This window comes from Nomascus leucogenys, chromosome 14 (genome assembly GCF_006542625.1).
Source record: "Nomascus leucogenys isolate Asia chromosome 14, Asia_NLE_v1, whole genome shotgun sequence".
Lineage (NCBI taxonomy): Eukaryota > Metazoa > Chordata > Mammalia > Primates > Hylobatidae > Nomascus > Nomascus leucogenys.
The window spans coordinates 41,429,388-41,445,859 of NC_044394.1; the positions used below are offsets into that span (position 1 = coordinate 41,429,388).

General features: G+C 50.4%; 2 protein-coding genes across 2 annotated transcripts; one reads left to right on the forward strand and one right to left on the reverse strand.

Annotated features, from left to right (window-relative positions):
• Positions 1 to 979: 979 nt before the first annotated feature.
• On the reverse strand, positions 980 to 5,432 carry LOC115838239 (C-C motif chemokine 3-like 1). Its single transcript, XM_030827072.1, has 4 exons — positions 5,311 to 5,432; positions 2,254 to 2,333; positions 1,460 to 1,574; positions 980 to 1,070 (listed from the first exon to the last, which is right to left on the reverse strand). Exons 1-4 carry the CDS (start codon positions 5,430 to 5,432, stop codon positions 980 to 982), a joined length of 408 nt encoding a protein of 135 aa, XP_030682932.1.
• Positions 5,433 to 7,508: 2,076 nt separating this feature from the next.
• LOC100601043 (putative TBC1 domain family member 29) lies at positions 7,509 to 12,014 on the forward strand. Its single transcript, XM_030827073.1, has 7 exons — positions 7,509 to 7,620; positions 8,226 to 8,284; positions 8,584 to 8,649; positions 9,093 to 9,192; positions 9,303 to 9,385; positions 11,339 to 11,379; positions 11,662 to 12,014. Exons 1-7 carry the CDS (start codon positions 7,509 to 7,511, stop codon positions 11,885 to 11,887), a joined length of 687 nt encoding a protein of 228 aa, XP_030682933.1. The 3' UTR covers positions 11,888 to 12,014.
• The last annotated feature ends 4,458 nt before the right edge of the window (positions 12,015 to 16,472 follow it).

Sequence of the window (16,472 nt, forward strand, 5' to 3'; positions counted from 1 at the left end):
TTGAGTATAGGTGGATCATGTTTTGGGAAATACCTTGGTCAGTGGTTAAGAGTATAGTCTGTAGTTCAATAAAAGTCCAGTTTTGGAACGCAATTGACCATTTACATGCTGTGTAACCTCAGCAAAGTTGCCTAACCTTTCTGAGCTCTGGGTTACTTTTCTGTCAAATGGAGATATTAATAGTACCTAAGCTGTACTGTTGCATTGGTAAGATTAAACAAACAATGTATAAAAAGCACTCAGTAGGAGTAAGCCTCAACAATGTAAGTAATTGCTATTAACAGCTTGATTCATCATGAATATGCACTACAGAATACTCTGCTTAATGGTGTCCATTCAAGTAGTGAATTATCCTAGAGCATGCATATTATGATTTGAGTTATAACATATTCGTAGTTTCAGTGTTCCAGAACTGTGTCTCCGTTGTAAAGTGGTTAACTCTGTGGTAGTCCTCCCGATCTCCCCCAATTTCCCTCCATTTCACCTCTTCCTAATCTTTGCCTATGATTCCTCTTAACCAGTGATTTTGATTTGCCAGAAAAACAAAACCAAACTCAATACTGGTTTACCTTTTAAAAGAGCATCTTTATTATTTCCCCAGGCCGATCACAGTCCTGAACAAAAGCAGCCGATATACATTTGTTGGTCTGGTGGCTTTGGTACCATGACTGTCTACAGCAGGCCAATGACAGCCACTCGGTTGTCACCAAACACAGTGTGAGGGAAGGCGGAGGGGACAGGGGGAACTCTCAGAGCAAACAATCACAAACACACTGTGAAATCCAAAATAAATTACAAAAACTAAATAGTATAAATAAATTAAAATTTAAGTTAAGGAGAGTCCCACAGTGTGGCTGTTTGGCAACAACCAGTCCATAGAAGAGGTGGCTGTGGAGGTCACAGGGATGTTCCCAAGGCTCAGGCTCCTACTCCCCACTGGGCCCACCGAGGTCACTGGGCCTCGAAGCTTCTGGACCCCTCAGGCACTCAGCTCCAGGTCGCTGATGTATTTCTGGACCCACTCCTCACTGGGGTCAGCATGGACCTGCCGGCCTCTCTTGGTTAGGAAGCTGTGGAGAAGGGAGGAAGGGTTAAGCACTGGGGAATCCAGCAGGGGAACCCTGGGCCCACCATGGCCCCACCATCCCACTGTCTGTGCTGGGCAGCTCAGGGCCTGCTCCTCTCTCAGGGGCCCCCTGCCTATCTCCGTCTAGAGAGCTTCTCTCAGGGACTCGGGGGAGTGGCCCTGCTGCCTCCTTCTTCCTGTCCCTTTCCTCTGGGCTGGTGCAACCCTTCCTGACTCTGTAACACCTGCCCCACTCCAGCCCCAAGTCAGGTCACACCTCAGAGCCCTGGCTCTGGAAGACTGAGCCTTTCCAGGATGGCCTTCTGGCCTGTCTCTGCCCCCACCCCAACCCTCCCTACCTCCCTAGAGGTGGGCAGGAAGACTGGCACTTACATGACACTGGGCTTGGAGCACTGGCTGCTGGTCTCAAAGTAGTCAGCTATGAAATTCTGTGGAATCTGCCGGGAGATGTAGCTGAAGCAGCAGGCGGTCGGCGTGTCGGCAGCAACTGCGGAGAAAGGAGAGAATGAGCCCGAGTCACAGCTCAGAAGAAAAGGCCAGTCAGCTTCTGATCCCCGAGCAGGTGAGGAAGGCAGCCTTGCTCAGACCAAGTAACTGGGAGGCATTTGGGCGTTTTTGCCGAGAAATGTCTCTTTGTTTCTGTCTATATCCTTCTTTCTCCTTGACTCTACATGGTGGGTTCTCTGTTTCTCTGTGTGATCCAGATACCTGGACGGACTGTTCTCTTATCTCAGCTCTCTTCAGGGAATTTTGTCTGGTTCAAGAAGTCATACCCCAGCCCAAGAGAAGTCTTGGACATCTCTCATAAGACATCCAAGGGACAGACCTAGGGTGAGCTGGAGAGTGAACAACAGATCCCACTGGGAAGTAACCAGCCCTGGATTCTGCCTCTTGCCAACTGATTTGTTTTGAACCCTGTTTTTCTATCTGTACAAGGGACTGTAACTCCCCTGCCCCTACCTAGCTTCTCATACCTGGAGACTAGGAGGGATAAGACCCCTTCTAGAGATAAAAATAAAAGTCTTGAAGAGAAAGACCAAGATGTTTGGCAGCCCTTTAAGAAGTTCTCTTTTTTCTCTTGGGGGCTCCCAGGCCACAAGAAAAGACTGATGTGGTCTAACCATGGCCAGAGAGTGGTGATACCCACAATGACAACTCGGACTCACGTGGTACAGAGAAGACCTGGTTGCAGAGAGCCACGGTGCAGAGGAGGACAGCAAGGGCAGCAGTGGAGACCTGAATGATTCTGAGCAGGTGATGGAATCTGGGCTCGAGTGTCGGCAGAGCCAAGAAGGGACTGACCACTCTGTGTTGCCTGTGTCCTTCTGAAGTCTGAAGCCATCTTTCCTTCTCTTTATAGGCAGCCCTGGAGGATGGGGAAATGGAATCTTGGGGTGAGGAGGGAAATTGTTAAGCATAGTGATGCTGTCATGCTGAGTGGTCCCTGGTGACCACGGGGGCTCAGGATATCCAAGAATAGCATCTCTGAGCTATTCTAGCTTCATGGGGAAATGGTTTCATCTCTAGCTTCATGGGGAAATGGTTTCTCCTGTGAGTGTGAAGAGGCGTGTGTGTCGACCCAAGGCTGTTCTTAGCTGATCCCTTCTCATAAGAACTGGTCTATGTGGCTGGGGCAGGATGGTTCATGCCAGTAATCCCAGCACTTTGGGAGGCCGAGGTGGCAGATCACCTGAGGTCAGGAGTTCAAGACCAACCTGACCAAGATGGAAAAACCCACTCTACTAAAAATACAAAATTAGCCGGGCATTGTGGCACATGCCTGTAATCCCAGCTACTCGGGAGGCTGAGGCAGGAGAATTGCTTGAACCCAGGAGACGGAAGTTGTGGTGAGCCGAGATCATGCCATTGCACTCCAACCTGGACAACAAGAGTGAAACTCCGTCCCCCCACCAAATAATAAAGTAAAATAAATAAATAAATAAATAAATAAAAATAAAAAACTGGTCTATGCATGAACTCTCCAGCCCCATTCCTTTCCACAGAGCTGCAGTTCTGCTTCCTCAACCGCTCTAACCACAGGGATAGGGTCGATGGGCTGCTTCTGTGGAGGGCTGGACAACACCCACTGCTCCCAGAGGAAAGGAACTCAATGAAAGCTGGAGGAATAGAAAGCATGAGGTCACGTTTCAGTCATTCGTCTATTTATTAGTCACGGAGCGAGTAGGGTGCTGTGTTAAATGCTAGTTGTGGATGATAAAAATGCTTTAGAAGTGGGTGTCAGTATGTCAAGTGCCTAGAAATATTTGTAGCCATTAACCTAGAAAAAACATTTCTAGGAAAGAGTTCCGTGGAAGCAACCAAAATATGGAGCCATCTTCAAACATAAAGATACCTGACCCAGCATCATTTATAACTCTAAAATAAGCAAAGCTAAATTTTTCTCTATCAAGGAATGATAAATTATGATATATCCACTAGATCATTTACTATTAAGTCCCTAAAATGAATGAAGTAGCATAAATATGCTTATAACATCAGTGGTTAAAAAAAAAAGCAAGATACAGGCCGGGCGCGGTGGCTCACGCTTGTAATCCCAGCACTTTGGGAGGCCGAGGCAGGCGGATCACAAGGTCAGGAGATCGAGACCACGGTGAAACCCTGTCTCTACTAAAAATACAAAAAATTAGCTGGGCGTGGTGGCGGGCGCCTGTAGTCCCAGCTACTCGGAGAGGCTGAGGCAGGAGAATGGTGTGAACCCGGGAGGCGGAGCTTGCAGTGAGCCGAGATTGTGCCACTGCACTCCAGCCTGGGCGACAGAGCGAGACTCCGTCTCAAAAAAAAAAAAAAAAAGCAAGATACAACATTATACAAATTCTACAAAATTTGAAGAATTGTACAAATATATATATATATTCCATGCCAACCCTAGGCATGGAAAAAATAAAAATGCTTGGAAATATATGCTTTAAAGAATGAATAGTGCTTATATTTGTGTAATAGGTCCATGGGTGATTTATTATTTTTTTCTTTTTCTGAATTTTTCTCATTTTATTTAGTGAGATTTTATTATCTTCTTGGTCAGCCCACAAATTTATGAACTAATTTTGTTTTAATTTAATTTTTTTAATTTAACTTAGAACATCACTGGTTGAAAAGTGGGTTGTGGTCAGTTGTTTAATCTGAAAGAAATTATTGATAAATATGCTAAAGTTTCTGTTCAATGGCCTTTGCCAAAAAATGAAGTCTGATTTTCCATTTCTTTGAACTATTTTAGGGATCCTATACTATACTTACATAAATCATGCCAACTGATGCAGTTTTTTCCTTGTTCTTTTCAATACATAATTTCAGTGGTGTGGAAGGGGCTCTATCTTCTCTGCCAGATCTATATGCTTTTTAAAAATTTTCCATACTTTATTATTTTATTCTATCACAGTCAATCAGCATACCTCATTTTATAATGAGAAATAGATTTAGTTGGTTTTAATGATCTTTGTTTCTGAGATGCCCCTGGTCTTGTGGGGGCAGGTACAGTATGTGAACAGGTAATTGTAGCATTTAGCAGAAAGCGCTAAGACTCTTAGTAGAGAAAGAAATGAAAGCTCAGAACCCCACGAGGGGAAGAAGTGACCTTCCACCAGAGGGTTGGGGAAGGGTTCATGGAAGGGATGGAACTTTAGTTGTGTCTGCATAACTACCCGGCATTTAGGCATCTATAGAGGGGTGGGTAGTGGAGGCCCAGCTGAGGCAGAATCCTGGGTATGCCACTGTGGGCTCAGAGGAAAGAGGGGGTGCTTCAGTGGAGCTGCAGAGCAGTGGGGGCAAATATGGATGATAAAGCTAAATTGGGACCAAACTAGGACTGGCCTTGAAATCCCCCCAATGGCGTTACAGTTGACACGCTTGATGCTGGAGAACAGCGGAGGACAGAAGCAAGTGCGACCATGCCTTTGGAACTCTGTCCTTCCTAAATGTCTGCAGAATTAGGTCTTTTAATACACATGGGCTCTGTTTCCATCCCACCCCAATGATGGCTAGTGCCAGTCTTGAGGGAGGAGAAGCAGAGACAAGATCAGGGGCTATGGTAGGTTTCACCAGAGCTTTGGCATCCACGTATCTTCCCATATTGCTACCAATTCCAAATAAAGGTATCTCTGCCACTTGTTTTGTTAGAAACCTACATCACAGGCAATGACTCCTTCTTACCCCACCCTCTGCCTCCCAGCTCTCATTGATACCCCGAATTGCATTCCCTCACTCACTTCTTAGGGGAACCCCCTCCATACTCGTGATTCCGTTTCTGAGAGCTGGCTTCTGTGAGTTGCGGATGGCAAGAAAAGGAAATGGAAACTGCCGAATCAGTCAGTGTTCTGATAAGGGGCATCCTCTACCTCTGTGATTACAGCGCAGTATGTTATGATTAGTTATCTATGTAATTTGCTCTTCAAAAATCTAGACCATGTCCTGTTGATTTTATTTTAGTTTCTTGTTCTCAAGAAATTTATAGTTTAGGCCGGGCGCGGTGGCTCACGCTTGTAATCCCAGCACTGTGGGAGGCCGAGGCGGGCGGATCACGAGGTCAGGAGATCGAGACCACGGTGAAACCCCATCTCTACTAAAAATACAAAAAAAAATTAGCCGGGCGTGGTGGCGGGCGCCTGTAGTCCCAGCTACTCGGAGAGGCTGAGGCAGGAGAATGGCGTGAACCCTGGGGGACGGAGCCTGCAGTGAGCCAAGATCGCGCCACTGCACTCCAGCCTGGGTGAAAGAGCGAGACTCCTTCTCAAAAAAAAAAAAAAAAAAAGAAAAAGAAAATTTATAGTTTAATAAAGGCAATGTGGGAGTTTGAAAACAAACTTTTATTTCATGCTAATGATAGATTAGCAACTACACAAATTTTAGTTCACAATAAGTAATATTTATTGAGTGGTCACCATGTGCCAATTTCCATAACAGGGATTTACATGTTTGGACTGTTACTCTTCAAAACAGCCCTAGGATTTAGTTACCACTATACTTTCTCAGTAGAACAGGTGAAGAAACCAAAGTAAATAGAGGTTAAGCAATTTTCCTAAGGCCATAAAGCTGATGACTACCAGAGCAGGGATTCAAATCCAGGTAGTCTGACTCTAGGTATCACACACGACACGTCCTGTACCCCAACTTATATTTGATCCCCACAACAATCCTATCATGGCAGATTTTTTAGAGTGTCTTCTCAGATTGTAAACCAACTTCACACCATGTCTTGTTGGTTGATTTAAACCAAATCCTAGCAAATGATGATTATAACATGATGAGCCTCCTGACCTAGTCTGTATTTCTTAACATTGTGTTCTTTTTAATAAAGATGATTTCTTGAATATATAATTCTATCTCAGTGTTTATATATTTGTAAGACTTTCTCTATCAATCGGTTGAGTTGGGAGGGTCTTAGACATTTCCTAGGTGGTAAATTGATGTTCCCAGTTGAAATGACGTGCCCAGGGTCATGCAGATGGAATTGGTCAGTTTTATATTCCACTGTCTGTGTTAGTTACCAGTGTGTCTCCAGTGATAATCACAATGCCTGACATATAGTGAAGCATAATCTCTATTTGATGAATAAATAAATCACTGATTTGACTAACAATATGTGTTATGCCTGAACTCTCACTATGCAGTCGAAATACTAATGGGAAGGGTAGGATAAGAAAGGCCATGGTGAGTGGGAGGATCAGGAAAAATAACTAATGGGTACTAGGCTTAATACCCGGGTGATGAAATCATTAGTGCACCAAACCCCCCATGACACGAGTTTACCTATGTAACAAATATGTTAACCCCCCCCCACACACACACACAAAGAGAATCAGGAGAATCAGGAGTGTGACAGGTCTCCAGAGCCAAGGAAGAATCTTTAAATAAAATGAGAATTGAAGCCAGTCACAGTGGCTCATGCCTGTAATCCCAGCACTTTGGGAGGCGAGACAGGTGGATCACCAGAGGCCAGGAGTTTGAGACCAGCTTGGACAACATGGTGAAACCTTGTCTCTACTAAAAATACAAAAAATTATCCAGGCATGGTGGCACATGTCTGGAGTCCCAGCTACTCGGGAGGCTGAGGCAAGAGAATCGCCTGAACCCAGGAGGTTGCAGTGAGCCGAGATCACACTACGGCACTCCAGCCTAGGTGACAGAGAGAGACTCTGTCTCAGAAAAAAAAAAAAAGAATTGATGGTCCCAATAAAGACACAATTTGAAAGAGAAGTGTAAATTAAACTTGCATAAAGAAGTTTTCAGTAACTTGGATCTAAAAGGTTATGCTTTGCTTTAAAAAGAAAGGAAAGAAAGAAGAAAGAATCTTTAGGATGTCTCTGCCTTACGCAGTCAGACCCAGGGAGAGCCACCCTGGCCAGGTGATCTCGGCTTTCAGTGAAGACACCTTCCTTGTGTCACCAGATTGTTGGGAGCCTTTAGGATGTCTCTCCTGAGGGTCCCACAGGAGCCCAGGGCTGACCCCCAGAACCCAAGTCAGACACCTTTCATCTTCACCAGCAGAGGGCATCGCATCCTCCCCGTGGCCGCCCTCGGTATCATGGAGCCACGCCCTCCGGCTCTGATTCTGTGCAGCTGACTCTCCCCTCCCTGAGAGTCCTCCTGCCCTTCAGCTGCCCAGGCTCTAGCTTCCCTTGGTACCCACAAACGGGCCAGCCAAGCCCAGATGGCAGCATCTCCCCATCCCGTGTCCCTTGGCCCCACGCCACTTGCAGGAGATGACCATGAAGCCCAGCACCCACCCTGTTCTGGCCGCCCCCTGTCATGGCCTCAAAGTCAGGCTTGCCCTTTTTGCACCCTGGCCCAGGAGACCTTCAGGAGAACCTCCAGCCAGGCTCCAGGGGATGTTCCCACCCCTCCTCCCCAGTGCCAAGGCCACATGGTGGGGTTACCAGATGGAAGGGTGGGAGGCCTTGGGGTTTGGGGGGCTCTGCAGCTGCCCAGCTCTTCCAGCTGATGGCTCCACAACTTGGGAGAGGGCTCTGATTTCATGATGGGCTGAGGGCTTCTCAGGGTTCCACAGCCCAAATGGTGGGACAGTCTAGGGGCTCCAAGACCATCAGGAGCATGTGGTACCCACGTCACAACCCGAGACCATGTGGCATCTGGTGAGTTTATGGTCCCCTCGGCTCTTCCCCAGAGGCCCTGCATCCTGGGGGGCTGGAGGAGCAGCGGGGGCTGGAGCCCCTCGTGGGGCTGGTGACAGGCTGGGTCCCAGCCAGGGCCTGACCTGGGATGTCGGGTTCCTCATGGGCTGGGAGTTGGGTTTCCTTTCCAGCCCTGGAGGAGACAGAGGCACAGGGATGGGGTCCCAGCTCCCGCAGAGCAGGGCTAAGAGCAGTGTGTCCACCAGGAGTGCCGGAAGGGGAAGATGTTGGGGGGAGCCTGGGACACTGCCCAGTGTTCTGCACTTGGGGAAGGATCTTCAGAGGGCCCTGGAAGAGGGAGGTTTTTAGGGCAGCCCAGGGGGCCCTGAGCACCTCTGTTCCTCCCATTAGGACAAGGAAGGTCTATGCACACAGGGTTCCTCATTCAGCTGGCTTCTCCGGATGCTGAATGATGGGGTAAGAAGGCACAGGGAGACCCTGGCTCAGGGACCCTCCTTGCCCTGCAGTGTCCTGCTTCCCCAGCCCAGGGGTCCAACTCACCTCCAGCCCACAGGAGGCTCAGGCAGATCCCCACAGGACACACGAGCAAGACCCTCTGCCCTGAGATGGCTCATCTCAGGGCAGGGGGGGGCGCTCAGGCCCAGCCTCATGGACAGACTGGGTCAGGACCGACTTGGGAGGGCTCAGGGGAGCCTCAAGTCCAGGGGCCCCTGGGGAAGCCCCTCTCTCCACTGAAATGAGTGCCCCCCACAAGAAGCTGCAAGACCTTGTCTGACCCAGCCTCCTGGAGGGGTCGGGTGACCCTCATGGGGAGGGTCACTGAAGCCCCAACGGGCTAGCTCGAGCCACCAGCCCCAGCCTGGAAGGGCCAGGTCATCCCATGCCTACTTTCCCCACAGATCTGTCTCGGGCTCACCCTGCGCCTGTGGGACATGTATTTGCTGGAAGGGGAACAGATGTTGATGCCGATAACAAGCACTGCCTTTAAGGTTCAGAGGAGTAAGTCCACGTGTGCCCAGTGGGGCCTGGGGATCACTGGGGTCAAACCCCGACTAGCCTAAGGGCAGCTTCCTCACACTGTCCTCATGATCCTCTGTTCTGGCCCACAGGGAGGTCTGGCCAGGTGGGCTGGGCAGGGCACAGTGACACCGACCCCATCCCTCACATGACCCAGATGAAAGTCAGGAGTGTGGTGAGCACTTCCCTGCCCAGGCTGCACCCCCAGCCACAGCGTTCTGTGCACATCTGGACCCCCGGGGTGGCCACAAAAGGATCTGGCACTGCCCAGTGGGAGACTGAAGTGGCCATGGGGTGTAGGCTCTGACTCTTCCCAGGGAACTCTCCTGGCCTGATGCCCACTTTGTCCCTAGAGCACCACATGAAGATGTCCAGGTCTGGCCTGTGGGCACGTTTTCAAGACCAGTTCTTCCATACCTGGGCCCTGGATGATGACACTGTTCTTTTTTTCTTTTTTTTTATACTTTAAGTTCTAGGGTACATGTGCACAACATGCAGGTTTGTTACATATGTATACATGTGTCATGTTGGTGTGCTGCACCCATTAACTCATCATTTACATTAGGTATATCTCCTAAGGCTATCCCTCCCCCCTCCCCCCACCCCACAACAGGCCCGGGTGTGTGATGTCCCTCACCCTGTGTCCAAGTGTTCTCATTGTTCAATTCCCACCTATGAGTGAGAACATGTGGTGTTTGGTTTTTTGTCCTTGCAATAGTTTGCTGAGAATGATGGTTTCCAGCTTCATCCATGTCCCTACAAAGGACATGAACTCATCATTTTTTATGGCTGCATAGTATTCCATGGTGTATATGTGCCACATTTTCTTAATTCAGTCTATCGTTGATGGACATTTGGGTTGGTTCCAAGTCTTTGCTATTGTGAATAGTGCCGCAGTAAACATACGTGTGCATGTGTCTTTATAACAGCATGATTTATAATCTTTTGGGTATATACCCAGTAATGGGATGGCTGGGTCAAATGGTATTTCTAGTTCTAGATCCCTGAGGAATCGCCACACTGACTTCCACAATGGTTGAACTAGTTTACAGTCCCACCAACAGTGTTAAAGTGTTCCTATTTCTCCACATCCTCTCCAGCACCTGTTGTTTCCTGATTTTTTAATGATGGCCATTCTAACTGGTGTGAGATGGTATCTCATTGAGGTTTTGATTTGCATTTCTCTGATGGCCAGTGATGATGAGCATTTTTTCATGTGTCTTTGGCTGCATAAATGTCTTCTTTTGAGAAGTGTCTGTTCATATCCTTCACCCACTTGTTGATGGGGTTGTTTGGTTTTTTCTTGTAAATTTGTTTGAGTTCTTTGTAGATTCTGGATATTAGCCCTTTGTCGGTGAGTAGATTGCAAAAATTTTCTCCCATTCTGTAGGTTGCCTGTTCACTCTGATGGTAGTTTCTTTTGCTGTGCAGAAGCCCTTTAGTTTAATTAGATCCCATTTGTCAATTTTGGCTTTTGTTGCCATTGCTTTTGGTGTTTTAGACATGAAGTCCTTGCCCATGCCTATGTCCTGAATGGTATTGCCTAGGTTTTCTTCTAGGGTTTTTATGGTTTTAGGTCTAATGTTTAAGTCTTTAATCCATCTTGAATTAATTTTTGTATAAGGTGTAAGGAAGGGATCCAGTTTCAGCTTTCTACATATGGCTAGCCAGTTTTCCCAGCACCATTTATTAAATATGGAATCCTTTCCCCATTTCTTGTTTTTGTCAGGTTTGTCAAAGATCAGATGGTTGTAGATGTGTGGTGTTATTTCTGAGGGCTCTGTTCTGTTCCATTGGTCTATATCTCTGTTTTGGTACCAGTACCATGCTGTTTGGTTACTACAGCCTTGTAGTATAGTTTGAAGTCAGGTAGCGTGATGCCTCCAGCTTTGTTCTTTTGGCTTAGGATTGTCTTGGAACCATTTTGATTCCATATGGACTTTAAAGTAGTTTTTTCCAATTCTGTGAAGAAAGTCATTGGTAGCTTGATGGGGATGGCATTGAATCTATAAATTACCTCGCGCAGTATGGCCATTTTCATGATATTGATTCTTCCTGTCCATATGCATGGAATGTTCTTCCATTTGTTTGTGGATGACACTGTTCTTAATCATCTTCGGGCCTCTAGGAAGAAACTAACAAGGAAGCATTGGGACCTGCCACCCCCAGGTGGGCTCCAGTACCAGGTCCCCTCCTGAGTCACCCTGTGGGGCAGTCAATACTGGGGGAGTGCCCAGGACCCCTAACCCTACTACCTGGGTCTTCCTCTTCACCTTTTCTTCCTCCTCTTCCTCCTGGACTCTAAGAAAGTACAGGAGGCCCACCATTCCTCAGGGCAGGCGCTCAGTGCGTGTGTACTGGACGTGCTGTGCACACAGGAGGGGGATGTGGGCAGGACCCTCCAACGAGCCCCCTCCCACTTTCCACAGTAGCCTGTTCTCCCCCTCACAGGGCCCTCAAGGGCACTGGAGGAGCCAGACCCATTTGTGAGAGCCTCCGCTCCTCCCTGCAAGTACTGACCGCCTCAGAGAGCAGCAGAGGCCCCTCACTCCTGCAGATTCCTCCAAGGATGCCAGGACAACAAGCCTTGAGCCAGGGAGACAAGGGAATCAGTGTCTCATTATCTCTACCATCTCTACCATCTGGGAGAGGGGGATGTGGCAGGACAGTAGGGTAATAGTGGGGAGAGGGTCAGCAGGAAAACATGTGAACAAATGTCTCTGTGTCATAAACAAGGTTAAGGAAAAGGTGCTGTGCTTTGATGTGCACATACATAAATATCCCCGTGCATTAAAGAGCAGTATTGCCTCCAGCATGTCTCACCTCCCGCCCTAAGGCGGTTTTCTCCTATCTCAGTAGATGGAATATACAATCCGGTTTTACACTGAGACATTCCATTGCCCAGAGATGAGCGGGAGAGAGATGCCTTCCTCTTATCTCAACTGCAAAGAGGCCTTCCTCTTTTACTAATCCTCGTCAGCACAGATCCTTTACGGGTGTCGGGCTAGGGGAGGGTCAGGTCTCTCCCTTCCCACGAGGCCATATTTCAGACTGTCACATGGGGAGAAACCTTGGACAATTCCTGGCTTTCCTAGGCAGAGGTCCCTGCGGCCTTCCGAAGTGTTTTGTGTCTCTGGGTACTTGAGATTAGGGAGTGGTGATGAGTTTTAACAAGCATGCTGCCTTCAAGCATTTGTTTAACAAAGCACATACTGCATAGCCCTAAAGCCATTAAACCTTGAGTGGACACAGCACATGTTTCTGCGAGCAGAGGGTTGGGGTAGGGTTACAGATTAACAGCATCTCAAGGCAGAAGAATTTTTCTTAGTACAGAACAAAATGGAGTCTCTTATGTCTACTTCTTTCTATATAGACACAGTAATAGTCTGATCTCTCTTTCTTTTCCCCACACCCACCCCCACCCCAAAGAGGGGCAAAGGGGACCCCGGAATCTTGGACAAAAACCTCAGTGTTCAGGTGTCAGGGTGGGCCTGGAGTTCCAGTCCAACCACAGACCCATCACCCTCAGAACTGAAAATGGTCTTCAAGGTCACCAAAGGCTATCAATACCCCAACCGGAGAGGGCAAAAGCCTTATCCAGGTTAAGCAGCACAAAAGTGAGAGGGCAGAGACTCGAGCCAGCTCTAACTCCCAAGCCAGGATTCACACCGACTCTCGCAGTGGAGTCTCTGAGAACTCTTCACTCTCTGCCCCCACCGTGTGTGCGTGCACACACACCCCTTTCTCATTGGCTCACTGCCCCCCGCCAAGTTCCCCATACCAGGAGGTGTCAGGGCGAGATTATACACAAGCCCAGATACCTGAGGATCTGCGTGGGCTGAGAAGCTGCAGGAAGTTGCTGACCAACGCGCCAAACTGCTCAGCCAACTCCATAGATCATGCCCCTGCCTGCCGTGTGCACAGCTCTCGGGGTCTGGGGGTGAAGAGGGAGGTGATGACATAGTCTCTGACCTTAGAAGAACTTATCATTTGACCCTGGAGGGAAAACTAACGCTGGAAAATACAGAACCTGGCTAGAAACCCTGGGATGCTGGGCTTGTCTGCCATGCCCACACCACAGGAGGCAGCTGGGGTAAGCATTGCCCCGCTGAGCCTCAGCAGTAGAGGAGGGGGCTGCCCTCCTGGCCTTGATCCCTGAAAGGGTCCTAGCAGAGGGAGGCACCAGCAGGACCTCAGAGGATCTGAGTTGACAGAGGAGAAGGAGGCGTTATCTCTGGACCAGTGATTGCACACCTGCCCCAAGGTGGCCAAGAGCCAGGCCCACTAAGCCTGGTGAGCACAGAGAAGCCCAGTGGGCATCCTCCAGGCAGAGGATTCCTCCCCGCACCCTGCCTCCTTCCTCCCTCCTTCGTCCTGCCCATGTCAAGCACGAGGCATGAGATCACGGCATGCCTGAGGCAGCCGGGAAACACCATTGGCCAATGCCACCCCTTGGCTTGCAGTGATTCTCCAACCAGACAAATCATCAGAGTCCCCAGGAAGATTCGCAGCCCTGCTCCAACTCCCACATCAGCACCGCTCAGGACAAGCCTGTTGGTGGGGCTGTTTTACAAGCTCCCCAGCCAACTCAGGCTGGGAAGGCAGGAGGCAGTTTAGGGGGCTGAGGAGGGGGGCAGAGAAGCTGAGGGGAGAGAGGGGGCTGCTGCAGGGCCCCCAGCCCCGAGGGGACCAGCCAGAGCCACAGGCTTCAGGGCAGGAGGAAGGAAAAGTAGAGCCCCACTGAGCCAGGACAGAGCAGCCTGGAATCGGGGCAAGCAGGGGCAAAACCTTGGGCACGACGTTCAGCCTCTCTGAGCCTCAGTTTCCTTCTCTGGGAAATGAGAATAACAGCCCTGCCTCACAGGCATATTAGGGGATTAGAGGCCAAATAAATAAAGCACCTGGCAAAGGCTGGTGGCTAGCGTTATGTTTATGAGCAGGTGTTTATAAAGCACCTACTATGTGCCTGGCACTGTGCTGGGCACTCAGACTCAAAGAACAAGACAGAGAAGCCCTGGAGACATAGTCTTCTGGGGGAGAAGGTGGCAAAGACAATCCCAATACACTAAAGCCAGGCCACGATGGGGTACTGGGGCCCTGCAGAGAAACAGAGGGAGCAAGGTTCCTGGGGGAAAACGATTATCCAGGCCCAGGCTCTGCTCCTGTGATGGCTTCCGGGACCTGGGGAAATCTGTGAGTGCGAGGCCCACCTTTGGGGGTCCTCTCCCCTCCTGCATGTTTGACACCCCCTTCTGAAGGTGGGGCTGTCATAGCCCTTCACAATCCAACCACAGATCTGCAGCTTCTGCCTTGATGACGGAGGTGAACCATTCTGTGCAGTGGGCAGGGTGGGTGTGGACGAACTGTGAGTCCCTCCATGAGTCCCATAGCTGGGTCCCCAGTCCAGCCCAGGCACATGTCCCCAGCATCCTGGGCCCACTTGGGGTCCTTGCACAAAGTCACTCAAGTCTCCCCACCAGCCCCTGGCAGCCACTGCCTCTACTGGCTCAGCTCTCTGGGCACACTGGGGGCTCCCCCTCTTCTGGCCTCCTGAGCCTCCCACCCACTCACTTTGTGGAGAAGGGCTTCTTCCCCAGCAGAGGGACACAGTCTGGGGCTGTCACTGGTTCTTCCCACACTCTGACCCCTCCTCACTCTTGCCATCAGTAATTGTGGACGCCAGGCTCTACAGGAGGGAGAGATAGCACTGCCTGGAGCCTGAGGTGAGGGAGGAGGGGGGGCTTGGCTCCTCTTCCTAGCACGGAAGCAGGGCCCACTCACCTCCCGTGCCCGTCTCCGCTACTGACCCCTCAGGCTCTGGGACAAGGGCTGAGTCACTGCTCCTTGGAGCCTCAGTGTCCCCATCCACACAACAAGGCGCCTTCCCCCAGACCCTCCCTGCTTCCGGGGACTATTCAGACAAATGAAGTCACCCTCCAGAATGAGGCATCTGCAGCCCAGGGCTGGTTCTTCTGGTTGTGGCAGGATGTGTGGTGGGGCCTGGTGCAAACAGTGCCTTCCTCCTGCCCTCCATGGCACCACCTTTGCTGCCAGACAGCAGGGAGACGTCAGCCTCCGATGGAGCAGAGCCTGCCTTTGCTTTGAGTCGTGCAGATGCCGCTGCAGGTGAAAGTCCCCGACTCCAGGCAGCCATCTCCCCTGCAGAGAGAAACACTTTCCCAGGATGTCATAGCTCTGAGGTCCAGGGAGGGCCTGTGACCAGCCCAAAGTCACCCATACCCCAGTGGTCAGTACCCATCCCCATCCCTGGCCTCTGCCAGTCCCAAACCCCCACCAACCCAGGCTCAGAGGGCTCTGGTCACTCCCATTTTCCTCGGGCCTGGGCACCACCCCCAGCCTCCAGGCACCAGGAGAGAGAGGGTGTTTGGGGGCCCTGGTCTGATTCTGCAGCAGCAGAGACACCACAGTTCCAGCAGTGATGAGGTGGAGGCACCCTCCTCCCACAAACCCCTGCTTGAAGAAAACCAGGAAAGCAGGCCAACCCGCCTGGCAGTTTCCGGATTTACTAGAAGGAAGATTTCCAGGTGTCAGGCTCACCTCCCACAGACTGCTCCCCACAGCCACATTTGCTGCCACCAGCAAGAGCTGGGGCTGGTGCTCAGAGGGTGCCGAGAGTGGCTGGAGCAGGACTGTTCCTTCTCATTTTCCTAGGAGGCAGTTTCTACCCTCCCTCACGCCACACCTGTCCCTAGTGGGGAACCAAAGAGGATCCAGACCACCAGGGAGAGTGGCACTGCTCCCTGGGCACAGCCACCCTATCTGCAGTGCCCTCACTCCACCCCATCCGCATCCTGAGCAACAGCCGAGCATGTGAGGAAACATCCCTGAGAGAGGCCCCACCCTTTCTCCCATACCTGCCTGGGGTCCGTAGCCTTCACTGAAAACACCAGCCTCCTGCTCACATTCCCAGGGCGGAGGCAATGGGAGCCCCTCTTGGGGATTTCCTGAGACTCACACAGGAGTCGGGGCCCCAACCACCCAGCCTGCTTCCCCCACCCACCCTCCCTTTGTGCTTATCCCAGCCCTTGACCACCTTGTGCCCCATCTAGGGGGAGGGCACAGCCCACAAGACCTGGAGGAGCAACTGATTGAGTGAGTCATCTCTGCGGATTCGGGCTCGCACACCTGAGATCTTCGCATCCATTTATGGATGGGAAAGCAAGGCTCAGTGAGGGGAAGTGACTGCCTAACTTCCCGAGGTCACAGAGCTACTCACAGGGCAAGCAGTGGCGACCTAGGAC